At 53.8% G+C, this 20,496-nt stretch overlaps 1 protein-coding gene across 1 annotated transcript in view; it reads right to left on the bottom strand.

The window, feature by feature from the left end:
- Cals (calsyntenin 1) overlaps window positions 1-20,496 on the bottom strand; it is a 218,701-nt gene extending 198,205 nt beyond the window's left edge. Inside the window, exon 1 of the mRNA XM_071667708.1 lies at window positions 20,283-20,496. Coding sequence (XP_071523809.1) covers window positions 20,283-20,346 — 64 coding nt within the window. The 5' untranslated portion in view covers window positions 20,347-20,496. The remainder of the gene's footprint in view (window positions 1-20,282) is intronic.

The following is a 20,496-nucleotide window of genomic DNA, read 5'->3' as shown; positions in this document are numbered from 1 at the left end:
GCCTTTCATCACTCCCCCACGCCTGCCACCACTCCCCCACGCCATATAGAGGCCAGATTGCCTCATATTTCCCGTGGCTAATGTGTGGGTCCCCTGCCACCCTCCCACACGCTAGACAAAGCTAATGTCTCCAGCTTTAGCTTTCATGATTACAGCTGCCGGGTCCAAGCTATGGAGGGAAGGGGCAAGCTAAACACCGCTTCTATATATGTAGTGTTCACAGTTATAGCTGCCTGTGTGTACAGCTATAGCGTTACAGCTACAGGAAGCACGGCCAGCTGAGGCCACCACCTCTAGCTTACACAATCATAGCTTCTGGGCTCAAGCTAAGCACAGCTGACGACTCCACACCTCCAGCGTTACAGGTCATAGCTGCCGGGGGTCAAGCTATGACGGAGGGGGGGGGGGGACGCTGGAGCTGCTGCAGTGTAGCTGCATGGCGCAGCTGGCCACACACACACACACACACACACACACACACACTGACCAGAACAATATAAACAAACATATGTACAAACAACACATATGGAGGGGGGGAGGGGGGAGGGGGGCTCAGTGTTTCATATAGACATAATTTACCGTCCAACATATACATCAATACCCTCCACCATATACATCAATACCCTCCACCATATACATCAATACCGTCCATCATATACATCAGTACCCTCCACCATATACATCAATACCTTCATAATGTACATAACACCAGGGGATGTTGGCCGGCCGATATGTTTAGGTAGAACCTCACAATATCTTATTACATGGCGTATGTATGTATGTATGTATGTATATCATATATAGCAGCACACGTCAGTAATGATGTATGATGTATGTATATCATATATAGCAGCACACGTCAGTAATGATGTATGATGTATGTATATCATATATAGCAGCACACGTCAGTAATGATGTATGATGTATGTATATCATATATAGCAGCACACGTCAGTAATGATGTATGATGTATGTATATCATATATAGCAGCACACGTCAGTAATGATGTATGATGTATGTATATCATATATAGCAGCACACGTCAGTAATGATGTATGATGTATGTATATCATATATAGCAGCACACGTCAGTAATGATGTATGATGTATGTATATCATACATAGCAGCACACGTCAGTAATGATGTATGTATATGTATATCATACATAGCAGCACACGTCAGTAATGATGTATGATGTATGTATATGTATATCATACATAGCAGCACACGTCAGTAATGATGTATGATGTATGTATATCATACATAGCAGCACACGTCAGTAATGATGTATGATGTATGTATATGTATATCATACATAGCAGCACACGTCAGTAATGATGTATGATGTATGTATATGTATATCATACATAGCAGCACACGTCAGTAATGATGTATGTATATGTATATCATACATAGCAGCACACGTCAGTAATGATGTATGATGTATGTATATGTATATCATACATAGCAGCACACGTCAGTAAGGGAAGATGTGAACATTTTGTAAGGACGGGTAAAGAGACGCTAGCCACTAGGGGCGTATCCCCACCGCTCGACACACGGGATATACACCCTTGTGTCCTGGTACGTCAAGGCCCACAGTGGCCCCGGCCGCTCACCACGCACCAACCGCCTTATACACTATGGATTATTTTGCCGGTTCCTCCTATATATACCAGGCTGGATGACGTGGGTGAGGTCTGGATGACGTGGGTGAGGTCTGGATGACGTGGGTGAGATCTGGATGACGAGGGTGAGGTCTGGATGACGTGGGTGAGGTCTGGATGACGAGGGTGAGGTCTGGAGGACGAGGGTGAGGTCTGGATGACGTGGGTGAGGTCTGGATGACGAGGGTGAGGTCTGGATGACGAGGGTGAGGTCTAGATGACGAGGGTGAGGTCTGGATGACGAGGGTGAGGTCTGGATGACGAGAGGGCAGGCGTGGATGAGAAGCCCTCCCTCCCACACACGCCGGATGAGAGGTATGGATGAGGCACGGGTGAGCGGGCCCCCCACACGCCGTATTTACTCTCTCCATATTAGGCTGGGTCACGTAGCCCCCCCCCCCCAGGCCTGGCCACGCGGGGTAATTACCAACTGTCACCACGTCACGCTGTATCCGGCCACCCACCCATGTATCCGGCCACCCACCCACCCATGTATCCGGCCACCCACCCATGTATCAGGCCACCCACCCATGTATCAGGCCACCCACCCATGTATCCGGCCATGCACCTATGTATCTGGCCACCCACCCACCCATGTATCAGGCCACCCACCCATGTATCCGGCCACCCACCCATGTATCCGGCCATGCACCTATGTATCTGGCCACCCACCCACCCATGTATCAGGCCACCCACCCATGTATCCGGCCACCCACCCATGTATCCGGTCACCCACCCACGTATCCGGCTACTGATATACCGGTCATCCAGTCATCGGCCACACTAATGTATCCGGTCATGTACTATCTGGCCCCTACTAATGTATCCGGTTATGCATTATCCGGCCCCCACTAATGTATCCGGTTATGCATTATCCGGTCCCCACTAATGTATCCGGTTATGCACTATCCGGCCCCCACTAATGTATCCGGTAACGTACTATCTTGCCCCACTAATGTATCCGGCACAATACTATATCCGCTCCTGGCTATCTCCCACACCGATGTATCCGGGAATGATGTATCCGGCCACGATGTATCCGGCCATGAAGTATCCGGCCACGATGTATCCGGCCATGAAGTATCCGGCCACGATGTATCCGGCCATGAAGTATCCGGCCACGATGTATCCGGCCATGAAGTATCCGGCCACGATGTATCCGGCCATGAAGTATCCGGCCACGATGTATCCGGCCACACTAATGTATCCTAAGACCTGCCAGAGGCCCCCCCCTCCCCCTCCCCCCATCATCATGAACCCAATCCTGTTATCAGCGTAGCGTCAGCTGGCGCGCCCTTCCTTCCCCCGCCCTCCAAGGGCACGACCACGACCATCCCCCCACCCCAACCATGACCCCAGTGGGGCAGGGGTGGCGTGCATGACCCCAGTGGGGCAGGGGTGGCGTGCATGACCCCAGTGGGGCAGGGGTGGCGTGCATGACCTCAGTGGGGCAGGGGTGGCGTGCATGACCCCAGTGGGGCAGGGGTGGCGTGCATGACCCCAGTGGGGCAGGGGTGGCGTGCATGACTGCCTGACCCGCTCGATACCCCCGCATGACGCAGGGGGGGGAGGGGGGGTCCAGTCATGATGGCACGCAACACCACACGACACTCGCTGACGGATTCATGCAACACTGCCTGACAACGGAAGGCTGACGGACTCATGCAACACTGCCTGACAACGGAAGGCTGACGGACTCATGCAACACTGCCTGACAACGGAAGGCTGACGGACTCATGCAACACTGCCTGACAACGGAAGGCTGACGGACTCATGCAACACTGCCTGACAACGGAAGGCTGACGGACTCATGCAACACTGCCTGACGGATGTAAGGAATGTGTGGACGGACGTCATGTGTTACGGCCAAAATGGATGCTTGAAAATGTGGCACAGACAACTGTGTAACACAACACAGACAACTGTGTAACACAACACAGACAGCTGTGTAACACAACACAGACAACTGTGTAACACGGTACAGACAGCTGTGTAACACGGTACAGACAGCTGTGTAACACGGTACAGACAGCTGTGTAACACAACCTTGTTATACAGATGTGACACATGAGCCAGGTAATGTTGGAGGACCACATGTGGTGCGGGTTGGTCTGGTCCAGTAAGTCAGGAAAGGCTACGAGACATGTGTGGTAGTTAATGTGGTAGTAAGTGTGGTAGTAAGTCTGGTAGTTAATGTGGTAGTAAGTGTGGTAGTAAGTCTGGTAGTTAGTGTGGTAGTAAGTGTGGTAGTAAATGTGATAGTAAATGTGGTCGTAAGTGTGGTTGAGAGAGCAGAAGAGGGTGTTTTGAAATGGTTTGGTCACATGGAGAGGATGAGTGAGGAAAGATTGACCAAGAGGATATATGTGTCAGAGGTGGTGGGAACGAGGAGAAGTGGGAGACCAATTTGGAGGTGGAAAGATGGAAAGAAAAAGATTTTGAGCGAGCGGTATACCGGGGTCGACGTGTTGTTAATGGACTGAGCCAGGGCATGTGAAGCGTCTGGGGTATATACCATGGAAAGGTCTGTGGGGCCTGGATGTGCATAGGGAGCTGTGGTTTCGGTGCATTACACATGAGAATGCATGTGAGCGAATGCGTCTTTTCTTCGCGTTCCTGGCGCTACGTCGCAAACGCAAGAAACTGCGATCAAGTATGAAATATATATATATATATATATATATATATATATATATATATATATATATATATATATATATATATAAACTCGATGAAGATTGATCACAGGAACCTCACATTTCCGGTGTTGCCGTCATGACATTTTTTATCTATGTTTTGCCGTTTTCTTTCTGTTGACAGACGAGAACGTGGTTGCCAACACATCGGGCCTTGGCCAGAGCCGGGGCAACCCACAAGGCCAACACAACAATGTACACACAACACAGTTTATAACAACCTAGATCAAGGCATCTCCAATGTAACGTTATACTAATCTGAACATAGATATAAAAGTGCTCAACCACACACACCATCACTCATACACACACACACAACTTCCTGCCACCAGTGCGATCATGTAATCCTCCCCTGAGCTGCTGTCAACACGCCGCCCCCCCTCCCCACACACATAGCCCCCCCCCCCACTCGGGGAAACACACCAGGTGTTGACCAAGACTTGTCAAGTGTGCCACACATATCTTATCTAATCTAACATATCACACACAACCTTCCCTCACCCCTGACCAACGTCATTCATCGCTGTTTATATACCATATATATATATATATATATATATATATATATATATATATATATATATATATATATATATATATATATATATATATTTCTTTCAAACTATTCGCCATTTCCCGCATTAGCGAGGTAGCGTTAAGAACAGCGGACTGGGCCTTTGAGGGAATACCCTCACCTGGCCCTCTTCTCTGTTCCTTCTTTTGGAAAATAAAAAAAAAAAAAAACGAGAGGGGAGGATTTCCAGCCCCCCGCTCCCTCCCCTTTTAGTCGCCTTCTACGACACGCAGGGAATACGTGGGAAGTATTCTTTCTCCCCTATCCCCTATATATATATATATATATATATATATATATATATATATATATATATATATATATATATATATATATATATATAACACTACCTCGCTAACGCGGGAAATGGCGAATAGTTTGAAAAAAAATATATATATATAATGTCAAATGAAATTATGCCATAAACACGATGGAAAGATAACAGTGTAATTCAAGGTAATTTCGTGGTTGAAAGATTACATTGCTGATGTTACAACATCACAACGGAAATGATGACATCAACATATTCGGGCAGACGTAACCCGACCTTAAGCAGGAAGTGATGAATACCGGGGCTTGCCAACCCACAGGAAGTGATGAATACCGAGGCTTGCCAACCCACAGGAAGTGATGAATACCGAGGCTTGCCAACCCACAGGAAGTGATGAATACCGAGGCTTGCCAACCCACAGGAAGTGATGAATACCGAGGCTTGCCAACCCACAGGAAGTGATGAATACCGAGGCTTGCCAACCCACAGGAAGTGATGAATACCGGGGCTTGCCAACCCACAGGAAGTGATGAATACCGAGGCTTGCCAACCCACAGTAAGTGATGAATACCGAGGCTTGCCAACCCACAGGAAGTGATGAATACCGAGGCTTGCCAACCCACAGGAAGTGATGAATACCGAGGCTTGCCAACCCACAGGAAGTGATGAATACCGGGGCTTGCCAACTCACAGGAAGTGATGAATACCGAGGCTTGCCAACCCACAGTAAGTGATGAATACCGAGGCTTGCCAACCCACAGGAAGTGATGAATACCGAGGCTTGCCAACCCACAGGAAGTGATGAATACCGGGGCTTGCCAACCCACAGTAAGTGATGAATACCGAGGCTTGCCAACCCACAGGAAGTGATGAATACCGAGGCTTGCCAACCCACAGTAAGTGATGAATACCGGGGCTTGCCAACCCACAGTAAGTGATGAATACCGGGGCTTGCCAACCCACAGTAAGTGATGAATACCGAGGCTTGCCAACCCACAGTAAGTGATGAATACCGAGGCTTGCCAACCCACAGGAAGTGATGAATACCGAGGCTTGCCAACCCACAGTAAGTGATGAATACCGAGGCTTGCCAACCCACAGTAAGTGATGAATACCGAGGCTTGCCAACCCACAGTAAGTGATGAATACCGAGGCTTGCCAACCCACAGTAAGTGATGAATACCGAGGCTTGCCAACCCACAGTAAGTGATGAATACCGGGGCTTGCCAACCCACAGTAAGTGATGAATACCGAGGCTTGCCAACCCACAGGAAGTGATGAATACCGAGGCTTGCCAACCCACAGGAAGTGATGAATACCGAGGCTTGCCAACCCACAGGAAGTGATGAATACCGAGGCTTGCCAACCCACAGGAAGTGATGAATACCGAGGCTTGCCAACCCACAGTAAGTGATGAATACCGAGGCTTGCCAACCCACAGGAAGTGATGAATACCGAGGCTTGCCAACCCACAGTAAGTGATGAATACCGAGGCTTGCCAACCCACAGTAAGTGATGAATACCGAGGCTTGCCAACCCACAGTAAGTGATGAATACCGAGGCTTGCCAACCCACAGTAAGTGATGAATACCGAGGCTTGCCAACCCACAGGAAGTGATGAATACCGAGGCTTGCCAACCCACAGTAAGTGATGAATACCGGGGCTTGCCAACCCACAGTAAGTGATGAATACCGAGGCTTGCCAACCCACAGGAAGTGATGAATACCGAGGCTTGCCAACCCACAGTAAGTGATGAATACCGACGCTTGCCAACCCACAGGAAGTGATGAATACCGAGGCTTGCCAACCCACAGTATGAGATGAATACCGAGGCTTGCCAACCCACAGTAAGTGATGAATACCGGGGCTTGCCAACCCACAGGAAGTGATGAATACCGAGGCTTGCCAACCCACAGGAAGTGATGAATACCGAGGCTTGCCAACCCACAGTAAGTGATGAATACCGGGGCTTGCCAACCCCACAGTAAGTGATGAATACCGGGGCTTGCCAACCCACAGTAAGTGATGAATACCGACGCTTGCCAACCACAGGAAGTGATGAATACCGAGGCTTGCCAACCCACAGTAAGTGATGAATACCGACGCTTGCCAACCCACAGGAAGTGATGAATACCGAGGCTTGCCAACCCACAGTATGAGATGAATACCGAGGCTTGCCAACCCACAGTAAGTGATGAATACCGGGGCTTGCCAACCCACAGGAAGTGATGAATACCGAGGCTTGCCAACCCACAGGAAGTGATGAATACCGAGGCTTGCCAACCCACAGTAAGTGATGAATACCGGGGCTTGCCAACCCACAGTAAGTGATGAATACCGGGGCTTGCCAACCCACAGGAAGTGATGAATACCGAGGCTTGCCAACCCACAGTAAGTGATGAATACCGAGGCTTGCCAACCCACAGTAAGTGATGAATACCGGGGCTTGCCAACCCACAGGAAGTGATGAATACCGAGGCTTGCCAACCCACAGTAAGTGATGAATACCGGGGCTTGCCAACCCACAGTAAGTGATGAATACCGAGGCTTGCCAACCCACAGGAAGTGATGAATACCGAGGCTTGCCAACCCACAGGAAGTGATGAATACCGGGGCTTGCCAACCCACAGTAAGTGATGAATACCGGGGCTTGCCAACCCACAGTAAGTGATGAATACCGAGGCTTGCCAACCCACAGGAAGTGATGAATACCGAGGCTTGCCAACCCACAGGAAGTGATGAATACCGAGGCTTGCCAACCCACAGGAAGTGATGAATACCGAGGCTTGCCAACCCACAGGAAGTGATGAATACCGAGGCTTGCCAACCCACAGGAAGTGATGAATACCGAGGCTTGCCAACCCACAGGAAGTGATGAATACCGAGGCTTGCCAACCCACAGGAAGGACCAGAATGTAGCAGCTTCCGCAGCAGAGGAACAGACGAGACACAGACGCGCGACACAGACGGGAGGAGGAGGAGGAGGGTGGGTGGGTGGGGACCACCAAGACGTCCATGTTTACATTACCAGCTGTCACCACACACGGATAAATATGTGACCAACACACGGAACAACCAGTACACGAAGAACACACGTACTGCCACCATTACAGGAACGACCAGACCAGACCAGAGCAGAGCAGACCAGACCAGAGCAGAGCAGACCAGGGCTGGGCTGGGTACGTTTCCAAGGCAGGGTCTCCAGACCCATCCCAAGCTGCAGCTTATCCATCAATTGCCTCGAACAACCGATAACTACCGCTGACGTCATTTTCCCTGCACTACGCTCAAGCTGACCATCACAGGTTATCAATACGTGACGTCAGTGTCTATTATCAGCTGTGAAAACGCAGACAGACAGACAGACAGAGAGACAGACAGACATAATAAAGCAATGAGGAATAATGTCCACCTGAGACTTGGCAATGCTGCACCCCCGCCCAGCGCGCTGATTGGCTCCCGCCGGCTCCAGGGCCAGCGGAGAAAGCCATTCGACCAATCACATCGCGAGCCCTACCGTCTCCATTCCTTTTGACCCAACAATTGAATATTTATCGCCATAGCATGATAATTGCCCGCCCGGGGACGTTAACTGCCTCCCTCGGCCCTGTACGTCAGCGTCGTAAGGTACCCGACGTCACACGCAAGACAGACAAACGACGGTCGACTTGCGTAGCGCGCCAGGTTTTGGCGGGGTATAATGTTGGCGTCGTCCACCATCATCAGGCTGACTCATGCCCGCCCGCCCCAGCGGCGGCGGCCATCATGACGTCACTTCTGGGAATCCGAGGGCACCAGATCGTGAATTTAATGACGAATTAAAACTTGGTCTATTCTTATGCTAATCCCAGACCTCTTTATCCCAGGATGGTACAGGAGACCAAGGGAATATCACAACATTTCCATACCATACATATTCCTACGCGACTTTCAAATATATTTTTTTTTTCTTTAGCGAGACGCTGAATCCTTCTGTGGGAGAGCGAAAATAAGAAGAGGTTGTCTACTGGGGCAACTTTCCCTATATGGGTAAGCCAGACAACACGCCACCAACCTACACATGATCACTCTACCTTAACAACCCTACTACAACACAAGCCCTCACTCACAACCACCAGCTCACAACACAACCCCAGCGGTGAAGGGTTGTTAAACATGTGAGTCTTGTGGTCAGACCACACATCATCATCACATCTTCCACACAACAACAACAACAACAACACGTCACTCGCTCAGACACCACCTACAACACTGTTCCTCCAGCACGTTCATCCACCTCCCAGCACGACGGTACGACCCTGAGCACGACGGTACGACCATGAGCACGACGGTACGACCATGAGCACGACGGTACGACCCTGAGCACGACGGTACGACCCTGAGCACGACGGTACGACCATGAGCACGACGGTACGACCATGAGCACGACGGTACGATCTGAGCACGACGGTACGACCATGAGCACGACGGTACGATCTGAGCACGACGGTACGACCATGAGCACGACGGTACGACCCTGAGCACGACGGTACGACCATGAGCACGACGGTACGATCTGAGCACGACGGTACGACCATGAGCACGACGGTACGATCTGAGCACGACGGTACGACCATGAGCACGACGGTACGACCCTGAGCACGACGGGACGACCCTGAGCACGACGGGACGACCCTGAGCACGACGGGACGACCCCAGGGTAATGAAGGGATCTGACCTAAGATCAGACCGACTTATGGGTCAGGTCAAAAACCAGGTCATTATACACAAGGGTCGTAACGTCGTGTTCAAGGGTCGTAGCGTCGTGTTCAAGGGTCGTAGCGTCGTGTTCAAGGGTCGTAGCGTCGTGTTCAGGTGTGGGGAGGCGTCAGCCACTGCTGAGGTTCCTGCAGTGGCCGAGCTGAGCTGGGGTTGTGGGGTGCCTGGTTTTGAGGTTGGCCACAGCGAGGAGTGTATACGGCAGCAGTGTGGGGGTGGCAGCAGTGTGGGGGTGGCAGCAGTGTGGGGGTGGCAGTGTGGGGGTGGCAGCAGTGTGGGGGTGGCAGCAGTGTGGGGGTGGCAGCAGTGTGGGGGTGGCAGCAGTGTGGGGGTGGCAGCAGTGTGGGGGGTGGCAGCAGTGTGGGGGTAGCAGCAGTGTGGGGGTGGCAGCAGTGTGGGGGTGGCAGCAGTGTGGGGGTGGCAGCAGTGTGGGGGTGGCAGCAGTGTGGGGGGTGGCAGCAGTGTGGGGGTGGCAGCAGTGTGGGGGTGGCAGCAGTGTGGGGGTAGGAGCAGTGTGGGGGTGGCAGCAGTGTGGGGGTGGCAGCAGTGTGGGGGTGGCAGCAGTGTGGGGGTAGCAGCAGTGTGGGGGTAGCAGCAGTGTGGGGGTAGCAGCAGTGTGGGGGTGGCAGCAGTGTGGGGGTGGCAGCAGTGTGGGGGTAGCAGCAGTGTGGGGGTGGCAGCAGTGTGGGGGTAGCAGCAGTGTGGGGGTGGCAGCAGTGTGGGGGTGGCAGCAGTGTGGGGGTAGCAGCAGTGTGGGGGTGGCAGCAGTGTGGGGGTGGCAGCAGTGTGGGGGTAGCAGCAGTGTGGGGGTGGCAGCAGTGTGGGGGGTAGCAGCAGTGTGGGGGTGGCAGCAGTGTGGGGGTAGCAGCAGTGTGGGGGTGGCAGCAGTGTGGGGGTGGCAGCAGTGTGGGGGTAGCAGCAGTGTGGGGGTGGCAGCAGTGTGGGGGTGGCAGCAGTGTGGGGGTGGCAGCAGTGTGGGGGTGGCAGCAGTGTGGGGGTGGCGGAGGGGTTGTGGGCTGAGCCTGTGTGGTCGGGATTCGTCAACTAAAGGTGGGTACCCACACAACCAACCCCCAGGGTTGAAGTAGGGTACCCACACACACCCACCCCTCGTCGCCAACCCCACCGGGCTCGGGGGGGGTAGTCCTGGCTAACGAGCGTACCAGAACAGCTGGCAAAGCGAACTAAACCTTTGAAGTTGTTCACAAACTGAAGGATGCAATTGATAAACTAAATACACCATGCAATCCTGCTCTAGTTAATTCTATTACAAGTTAAATTAATATACAAAAAAAAAAAAAGCATTTTAAAAAAAATACAATTGCCTCTCATTACAACCCAGAGTGAAGACAACACTGGCCGAACACCACACCTAACCATCACAACTTGCTAATGTATTGTACAACCCCTCACCCCCCGCCCCCCGCCCCCCCCGCCATGAAAAGACCCCCTCACGCTATTATGGACGACCCCCCCACCCACACCCCCCAGGTGGGGGTGAGGGGGGGGGGGTGTCCCAGGCTCCCTTCCCTGGCCTGACTGAAGTTAACATGTTAATATAACCCGTTATAACGTTACGTTACCTAACGTAACGTCTCATTACGTCACGTAACAATCGTTAATGTACGGCAGTGTAAGTCGGCCATAACCAGATGTATAACAACCCTATGCAAACCTAACTACCTTAAGATAATAATAATTCACAACACACAACCATTATACTTATTGTTATCATCACAACACACAACCATTTTACTTATTGTTATCATCACAACACACAACCATTATACTTATTGTGTACATTCATAACGTTTATCATAACATCAATAACCCTGAGATCATGTTGTGACACACAACCCAAGTGTGTCAGAGTAACCAGTACCTCGGTTACCTGGGCACGTCTCTAACCCCACACATCACACTTGTCACAATATATGAAATACACTTTCCTTCACCAATGTGTGTGTGTGTGTGTGTGTGTGTGTGTGTGTGTGTGAACAAGCAGAGAGTGTCTGCACACACTGGTCAAGACGAGCCACAACCTCCCCACAGTTACAACCTTCCTAAATTCAGATAATCATACAAACTGACTTTACAACCGTGTGTTGTAAACCATGTAAGAGGTAGTTACTGTAGATTATGTGTTATTATGGAACATAAAGTTACATAAAATAACCAATTCAGCCAATTTTCTCTACTCTGTCAAAGGTAAACATGAACCAATTAGACTATATATCACTATTAATTAGGTATTACATTATGAAACTGACAAATCCTTACCAATTAGACAACACTTTATGTAATAGGCAAACCACCAGCAATTAGACACAACACACTGAACCAGAGATGCCAGCACCAATTCCACCCTAACAAGCCAACCACCCAATATGAGGTGTCATGTGTGATGAAGTAAACACATGATGTATGTATACCATGTGATGCATAGCATTCAATAACAGACGAAAATATGGTCAAAGTTGGAGATTAATCATGTTACAACACACACACACACACACACACGAGCGCACCAATACGTAGCAGGGCAGTTCTGCCAATCCCATTCATTTTTCTCTCCAGGATTGACAACTTAATCCCAAGAATTGGATCTTCTCCTCCGCCATTTTGATCTCCATAACTCCCATAATACCCCCCACCCCCCAGCCCAGCCCCCCCCCCCCCCCCCCGGAACTCGGCCAACCATTCCAGAACCTCCGGCAGGAAGGGGACTCGGCCAACCATTCCAGGACTTCCAGACCCGCCCTGCGAGATCAGCCATTCCTTCCAGTCCGGCCGCCCTCTGGAAGAGGCTAATCCCCCCCCCCCCCCTCTCTCTCTCTCTCTCTCTCAGTTTACATGTTGCAGAACAGCACAGTAGCCTCACGCCAGGTTCGAATCCCATCCCAGATGTTGACGTCATCCCACAAGGAACGTGGACCATCCCTCGCTGGCCCGTTCCACCGTCCCTCGCGTCTTGCCCACCACAGCTGGGGAGCGCCTCCTGTGTACAGTAGCCAGCTGTGGGGAACCGGAGTATCGTGGGCAAAATCCACATACATCATACAATGATGAAGAATACAATACCCAGATGTAGTGCCATCATGTATTATCCTACAAGACCGGAAATCTGCCTCATACCAACAGAAACACAACCATCAACACAAATTATTGGCCAGATCACAACCCAATTATCAGGGTTATGAAGATGTTGTAAATTACTTCGTCAAGGAAGAAAAAAATTGAGAATAAATAACTGTAAGCTTTCTGTACAGCAAGTGAACGAAGCTTGAGCAACACTTACTGACCAGAAACGTACAATTATGATCGCTTTCCACATGGCTGGTGGGTGCTTACATTACGGACTCAAACCTTACCAAAGTCAAACTAGTTTACAATGAACGACAACTTTACTGCCAAGATAAACGACTGAAAAATATACTAAAAACATTTTAGTAACGTAGGTAAGACTTAATGATCTTTGGCCTCATTTTTACCTTGGGAAAATAGGGGACTTGTAAACCACATTAATGCCAGGAGCAAGCAAAATAGGGAACCTATTAATGCTATTACACACACACACACACACACACACACACACACTACACACACACACACAGACACACACACTACACACACACACACACACACACACACACACACAACACACACACACACTACACACACACACACACACACACACTACACACACACACACACACACACACACACAGACACACACACACACAGACACACAGACACACTACACACAGACACACACACACACACACACACTACACACACACACACACACACACACACACACACACACACACACACTACACACACACACACACTACACACACACACACACACACACACACACCAGCTGTAACTGTACATAATTATTCGTGTTTACATCAAGAACTGATTCACAATAATCTAATACTACTTCCTCTTTTACAACAACGATTTACGGTCGTATTCTTTTACCCATCTGGACGTCCAGACATTTTTTTTTACAACCACCTTTCTCTTTTACACCATCACTTTCCCGCCAAACTTTCTCCTGTAAACAAATTCTTTAAATTCCTCCTCAGTTACGCTCTCACATTTCCTCTTTTACAGTCAGGCTTTTCCTGGGTATTTACAAGAACGAGGTAAACACGTAAATGACCAGGCCTCCCCCCCCCTCCCTCCCTCCCGTTATTTACGACTATAGTGGGCTTCCATCTCTGGCCTGGGGGGGGGGGAGGGGGCGCTGACTGCTGGGGTTACAGCCTGTGTGAGAGAGAGAGAGAGAGAGAGAGAGAGAGACTTTGCCCCTGCCATCACAACACCAAAACCCACCTACAACCATCCACATGGCGCCCACCTTCCCCACGACTTCGTGACCAGCCAATAACCCACAACACTTCATAATGTCACAAACAATAAAATCCTGGTCAAAAACATCGCCCAACTTGAGCGAGGCTCACGAGGCAAACATCATTATAACCATTACGGCTGGCCACATGTAAACAACCTTCACCCAACACTACAACATCAAACACCACAACCACATGGCAGTAAACATCACAACATGACCGATCATTACCAGAGAACCAGTCACTCACACTACAACCTTCCACAACTCTGGTACCACAACCGACCATGTAACACAACACTACCTTCTGACAACACAAGACCCACAACACCACACACACGCCACCACAACATCCCCCCTCCCCCGTACCCTCCCCCAGGTGTCGACCATCCTATTTCTAGTCATCTTCACTAACCCATTGATCTATAAATGACCATACGTAGTTACAAACCCAATTATTCCGTGGCAAGCACGTGTGTGTGTCTCTCTCTCTCGTTCAATTATTGCAATGTGTCATTCATTGTGTATCAATTCCTGGTGTTATCCACTTAATCATCTATCCATCACACACACACACACACACACACACACACACACATATAAACAACGGCTCATTACCTCCATTTCCTCTGATGTGTCACCAAAGTGGTTCGTAATACAACAGTTTTTCAATATCGATCTTTCCTACAGTTTAACTTGTACGTTCGAAAGCTTTTCAAAATGATCGAAAAAAGTTATAACAACAAACACACACACACACAACACACACACACACTACACACACACACACTGTCCACCACTATATGGACAGTGAAGACCTCCCACTATTCCTTCCACACCCTCCCTCTGACCGCTGACACCCTCCCTCTGACCGCTGACACCCTCCCTCTGACCGCTGACACCCTCCCTCTGACCGCTGACACCCTCCCTCTGACCGCTGACACCCTCCCTCTGACCGCTGACACCCTCCCTATGGCCGCTGACACCCTCCCTCTGACCGCTGACACCCTCCCTCTGACCGCTGACACCCTCCCTATGGCCGCTGACACCCTCCCTATGGCCGCTGACACCCTCCCTATGGCCGCTGACACCCTCCCTCTGACCGCTGACACCCTCCCTCTGACCGCTGACACCCTCCCTATGGCCGCTGACACCCTCCCTATGGCCGCTGACACCCTCCCTCTGACCGCTGACACCCTCCCTCTGACCGCTGACACCCTCCCTATGGCCGCTGACACCCTCCCTATGGCCGCTGACACCCTCCCTATGGCCGCTGACACCCTCCCTATGGCCGCTGACACCCTCCCTCTGACCGCTGACACCCTCCCTCTGACCGCTGACACCCTCCCTATGGCCGCTGACACCCTCCCTCTGACCGCTGACACCCTCCCTCTGACCGCTGACACCCTCCCTCTGACCGCTGACACCCTCCCTCTGACCGCTGACACCCTCCCTCTGACCGCTGACACCCTCCCTCTGACCGCTGACACCCTCCCTATGGCCGCTGACACCCTCCCTCTGACCGCTGACACCCTCCCTCTGACCGCTGACACCCTCCCTATGGCCGCTGACACCCTCCCTATGGCCGCTGACACCCTCCCTATGGCCGCTGACACCCTCCCTATGGCCGCTGACACCCTCCCTATGGCCGCTGACACCCTCCCTCTGACCGCTGACACCCTCCCTCTGACCGCTGACACCCTCCCTCTGACCGCTGACACCCTCCCTCTGACCGCTGACACCCTCCCTCTGACCGCTGACACCCTCCCTCTGACCGCTGACACCCTCCCTATGGCCGCTGACACCCTCCCTATGGCCGCTGACACCCTCCCTCTGACCGCTGACACCCTCCCTCTGACCGCTGACACCCTCCCTATGGCCGCTGACACCCTCCCTCTGACCGCTGACACCCTCCCTCTGACCGCTGACACCCTCCCTATGGCCGCTGACACCCTCCCTCTGACCGCTGACACCCTCCCTATGGCCGCTGACACCCTCCCTATGGCCGCTGACACCCTCCCTATGGCCGCTGACACCCTCCCTATGGCCGCTGACACCCTCCCTATGGCCGCTGACACCCTCCCTATGGCCGCTGACACCCTCCCTCTGACCGCTGACACCCTCCCTATGGCCGCTGACACCCTCCCTCTGACCGCTGACACCCTCCCTATGGCCGCTGACACCCTCCCTATGGCCGCTGACACCCTCCCTCTGACCGCTGACACCCTCCTATGGCCGCTGACACCCTCCCTCTGACCGCTGACACCCTCCCTCTGACCGCTGACACCCTCCCTCTGACCGCTGACACCCTCCCTATGGCCGCTGACACCCTCCCTCTGACCGCTGACACCCTCCCTCTGACCGCTGACACCCTCCCTCTGACCGCTGACACCCTCCCTCTGACCGCTGACACCCTCCCTCTGACCGCTGACACCCTCCCTATGGCCGCTGACACCCTCCCTCTGACCGCTGACACCCTCCCTATGGCCGCTGACACCCTCCCTCTGACCGCTGACACCCTCCCTCTGACCGCTGACACCCTCCCTCTGACCGCTGACACCCTCCCTCTGACCGCTGACACCCTCCCTATGGCCGCTGACACCCTCGCTATGGCCGCTGACACCCTCCCTCTGACCGCTGACACCCTCCCTATGGCCGCTGACACCCTCCCTCTGACCGCTGACACCCTCCCTATGGCCGCTGACACCCTCCCTATGGCCGCTGACACCCTCGCTATGGCCGCTGACACCCTCCCTATGGCCGCTGACACCCTCCCTATGGCCGCTGACACCCTCCCTATGGCCGCTGACACCCTCCCTATGGCCGCTGACACCCTCGCTATGGCCGCTGACACCCTCCCTATGGCCGCTGACACCCTCCCTATGGCCGCTGACACCCTCCCTATGGCCGCTGACACCCTCCCTCTGACCGCTGACACCCTCCCTCTGACCGCTGACACCCTCCCTCTGACCGCTGACACCCTCCCTCTGACCGCTGACACCCTCCCTCTGACCGCTGACACCCTCCCTATGGCCGCTGACACCCTCCCTCTGACCGCTGACACCCTCCCTATGGCCGCTGACACCCTCCCTCTGACCGCTGACACCCTCCCTCTGACCGCTGACACCCTCCCTATGGCCGCTGACACCCTCCCTATGGCCGCTGACACCCTCCCTATGGCCGCTGACACCCTCCCTATGGCCGCTGACACCCTCCCTCTGACCGCTGACACCCTCCCTCTGACCGCTGACACCCTCCCTATGGCCGCTGACACCCTCCCTATGGCCGCTGACACCCTCCCTATGGCCGCTGACACCCTCCCTCTGACCGCTGACACCCTCCCTCTGACCGCTGACACCCTCCCTATGGCCGCTGACACCCTCCCTATGGCCGCTGACACCCTCCCTCTGACCGCTGACACCCTCCCTATGGCCGCTGACACCCTCCCTATGGCCGCTGACACCCTCCCTATGGCCGCTGACACCCTCCCTATGGCCGCTGACACCCTCCCTATGGCCGCTGACACCCTCCCTATGGCCGCTGACACCCTCCCTCTGACCGCTGACACCCTCCCTCTGACCGCTGACACCCTCCCTCTGACCGCTGACACCCTCCCTCTGACCGCTGACACCCTCCCTCTGACCGCTGACACCCTCCCTCTGACCGCTGACACCCTCCCTATGGCCGCTGACACCCTCCCTCTGACCGCTGACACCCTCCCTCTGACCGCTGACACCCTCCCTCTGACCGCTGACACCCTCCCTCTGACCGCTGACACCCTCCCTCTGACCGCTGACACCCTCCCTCTGACCGCTGACACCCTCCCTCTGACCGCTGACACCCTCCCTCTGACCGCTGACACCCTCCCTCTGACCGCTGACACCCTCCCTCTGACCGCTGACACCCTCCCTCTGACCGCTGACACCCTCCCTCTGACCGCTGACACCCTCCCTCTGACCGCTGACACCCTCCCTCTGACCGCTGACACCCTCCCTCTGACCGCTGACACCCTCCCTATGGCCGCTGACACCCTCCCTCTGACCGCTGACACCCTCCCTCTGACCGCTGACACCCTCCCTCTGACCGCTGACACCCTCCCTCTGACCGCTGACACCCTCCCTCTGACCGCTGACACCCTCCCTCTGACCGCTGACACCCTCCCTCTGACCGCTGACACCCTCCCTATGGCCGCTGACACCCTCCCTATGGCCGCTGACACCCTCCCTATGGCCGCTGACACCCTCCCTATGGCCGCTGACACCCTCCCTATGGCCGCTGACACCCTCCCTATGGCCGCTGACACCCTCCCTATGACCGCTGACACCTTCCCTCTGACCGCTGACACCCTCCCTATGGCCGCTGACACCCTCCCTCTGACCGCTGACACCCTCCCTATGGCCGCTGACACCCTCCCTATGGCCGCTGACACCCTCGCTATGGCCGCTGACACCAACCCCATCCTTGGCCGTGAGACCTTCCGTCTCTGGCTCTCCCCAGCGCCTGACATCACCCCCAGCTGACACCATCCCACACTGCTGACAACACCCCTAGCTGACACCACCACCCCCAGCTGACACCACCACCCCAGGTGGTCACTGTGGTACAGAAACAATGAGTCGGGGAGAGACGACCGCACCCAGGCTGTACCCCCCCTGGGGGGGGGGGGGGGACTGGAGAGGCACCTCCTCATAATGAGGATGTGAGGCAGGCAGGACCTCCTGCACGGGATGTGTGTGGTCGTTAACTTGCTGACCACAGTAAACTACGACCTACACATGATGGTAAGGTGTGCTGTGTACAACCTGGCAACAACACCCGGGGACCACAACCCACACCACAACCCTGCGGGATCTCTGTCTGATCCTGGCTACTGGGGAGACGAGCCACCTGCCTCTCGCTGCCTCTGTCTGATCCTGGCTACTGGGGAGACGAGCCACCTGCCTCTCGCTGCCTCCAACTTGGTCGAACCCACGACCAGACCCAGCACTGTGGTCTGCACCACACCACCACTCCCCACACACCCTCCACGTTAGTCCCCACACACCCACTACGTCAGCCCCCACCACTAACACTCCCCACACCCCCACCACGTTAGTCCCCACATCCCAACTACGTCAGTCCCCACACCCCCACCACGTCAGCCCCACACCCCCTCCACGTCAGCCCCCACTACGTTAGTCCCCACACCCCCACCACGTCATCCCCCACACCCCTTCCACGTCAGCCCCCACTACGTTAGTCCCCACACCCCCACACGTCATCCCCACACCCCCTCCACGAACATAACAGCAGTCCCATATCCCAGACTCCCCATATAGGTCCCCATCTCCCCAAGTCCCCACCTTCCTCCCCCAACACGTCCTTCCCTGTACAGCCGTAACGTCCAGACACACTCACACAACACAGCTGAAGGTGTTCCCACAATGTGTTGTTATCACAATATTAACAACACCTCAAGACGGGAGGTGGGGGGGTGGGGGGGGGATCATGAGCGTGGCTGAGGCCAGGATGAAGCAGCCACCACAGCTGAGGGAACTGTGGTCAGTCAGGTGGCTGAGGAAGAGCACTATGGCAACCTACAAGGGAGGAAGACAACTGAGGAGGGAAATGTGGGGCTCGGAGGAGCAGCTGGGGCAAGCGCTGGGGAGGTGGGCAGCTGAGGGAAGGGAGGGAGACAGACGGCTGAGGGAGAGCTGCCGGCCGCGACCCAGGCTGAGGAATGTCTGGCTAGCGAGGTCACCTCACACACCTGACTGACCTTACCTCCTCCCTCTCTGCCTTGACCTCCTGCCCCTGGTGGAGGCCGTGTGAGGCTCAGCCCCAGGGGTGAGCACCTGGGGAAGCCTGGGGGTCAACCAGCTCGCCTCCTGCTGTACCAGGAGCAAGGCAGGTGTGAACAGGTGAGGCAGACTGCCGCTCCTAAACATGGCGAACTCCCGCCTCACACACTAACCTGTATGTTCCGAAGACGCCATCGCCGCCATCGCTGCCAGTACTGTAATCCACACACACATCATCGTTCCTGACTCACTCACACACAAGATCTTATATAGTAGCTCCCTATAACGGGATTACAACACACGAACACCACAGGTTTCGGTCAGACCCGCGCCGACACCTCCTCACTCCTCCAACTCACACTGAGAAATGCTCGCCTCAAGACTGCC

This window comes from Panulirus ornatus, chromosome 12 (assembly GCF_036320965.1).
Source record: "Panulirus ornatus isolate Po-2019 chromosome 12, ASM3632096v1, whole genome shotgun sequence".
Lineage (NCBI taxonomy): Eukaryota > Metazoa > Arthropoda > Malacostraca > Decapoda > Palinuridae > Panulirus > Panulirus ornatus.
The sequence above is the reverse complement of the archived record's forward strand: the minus strand, read 5'-3'. Positions and strand labels throughout refer to the sequence as shown.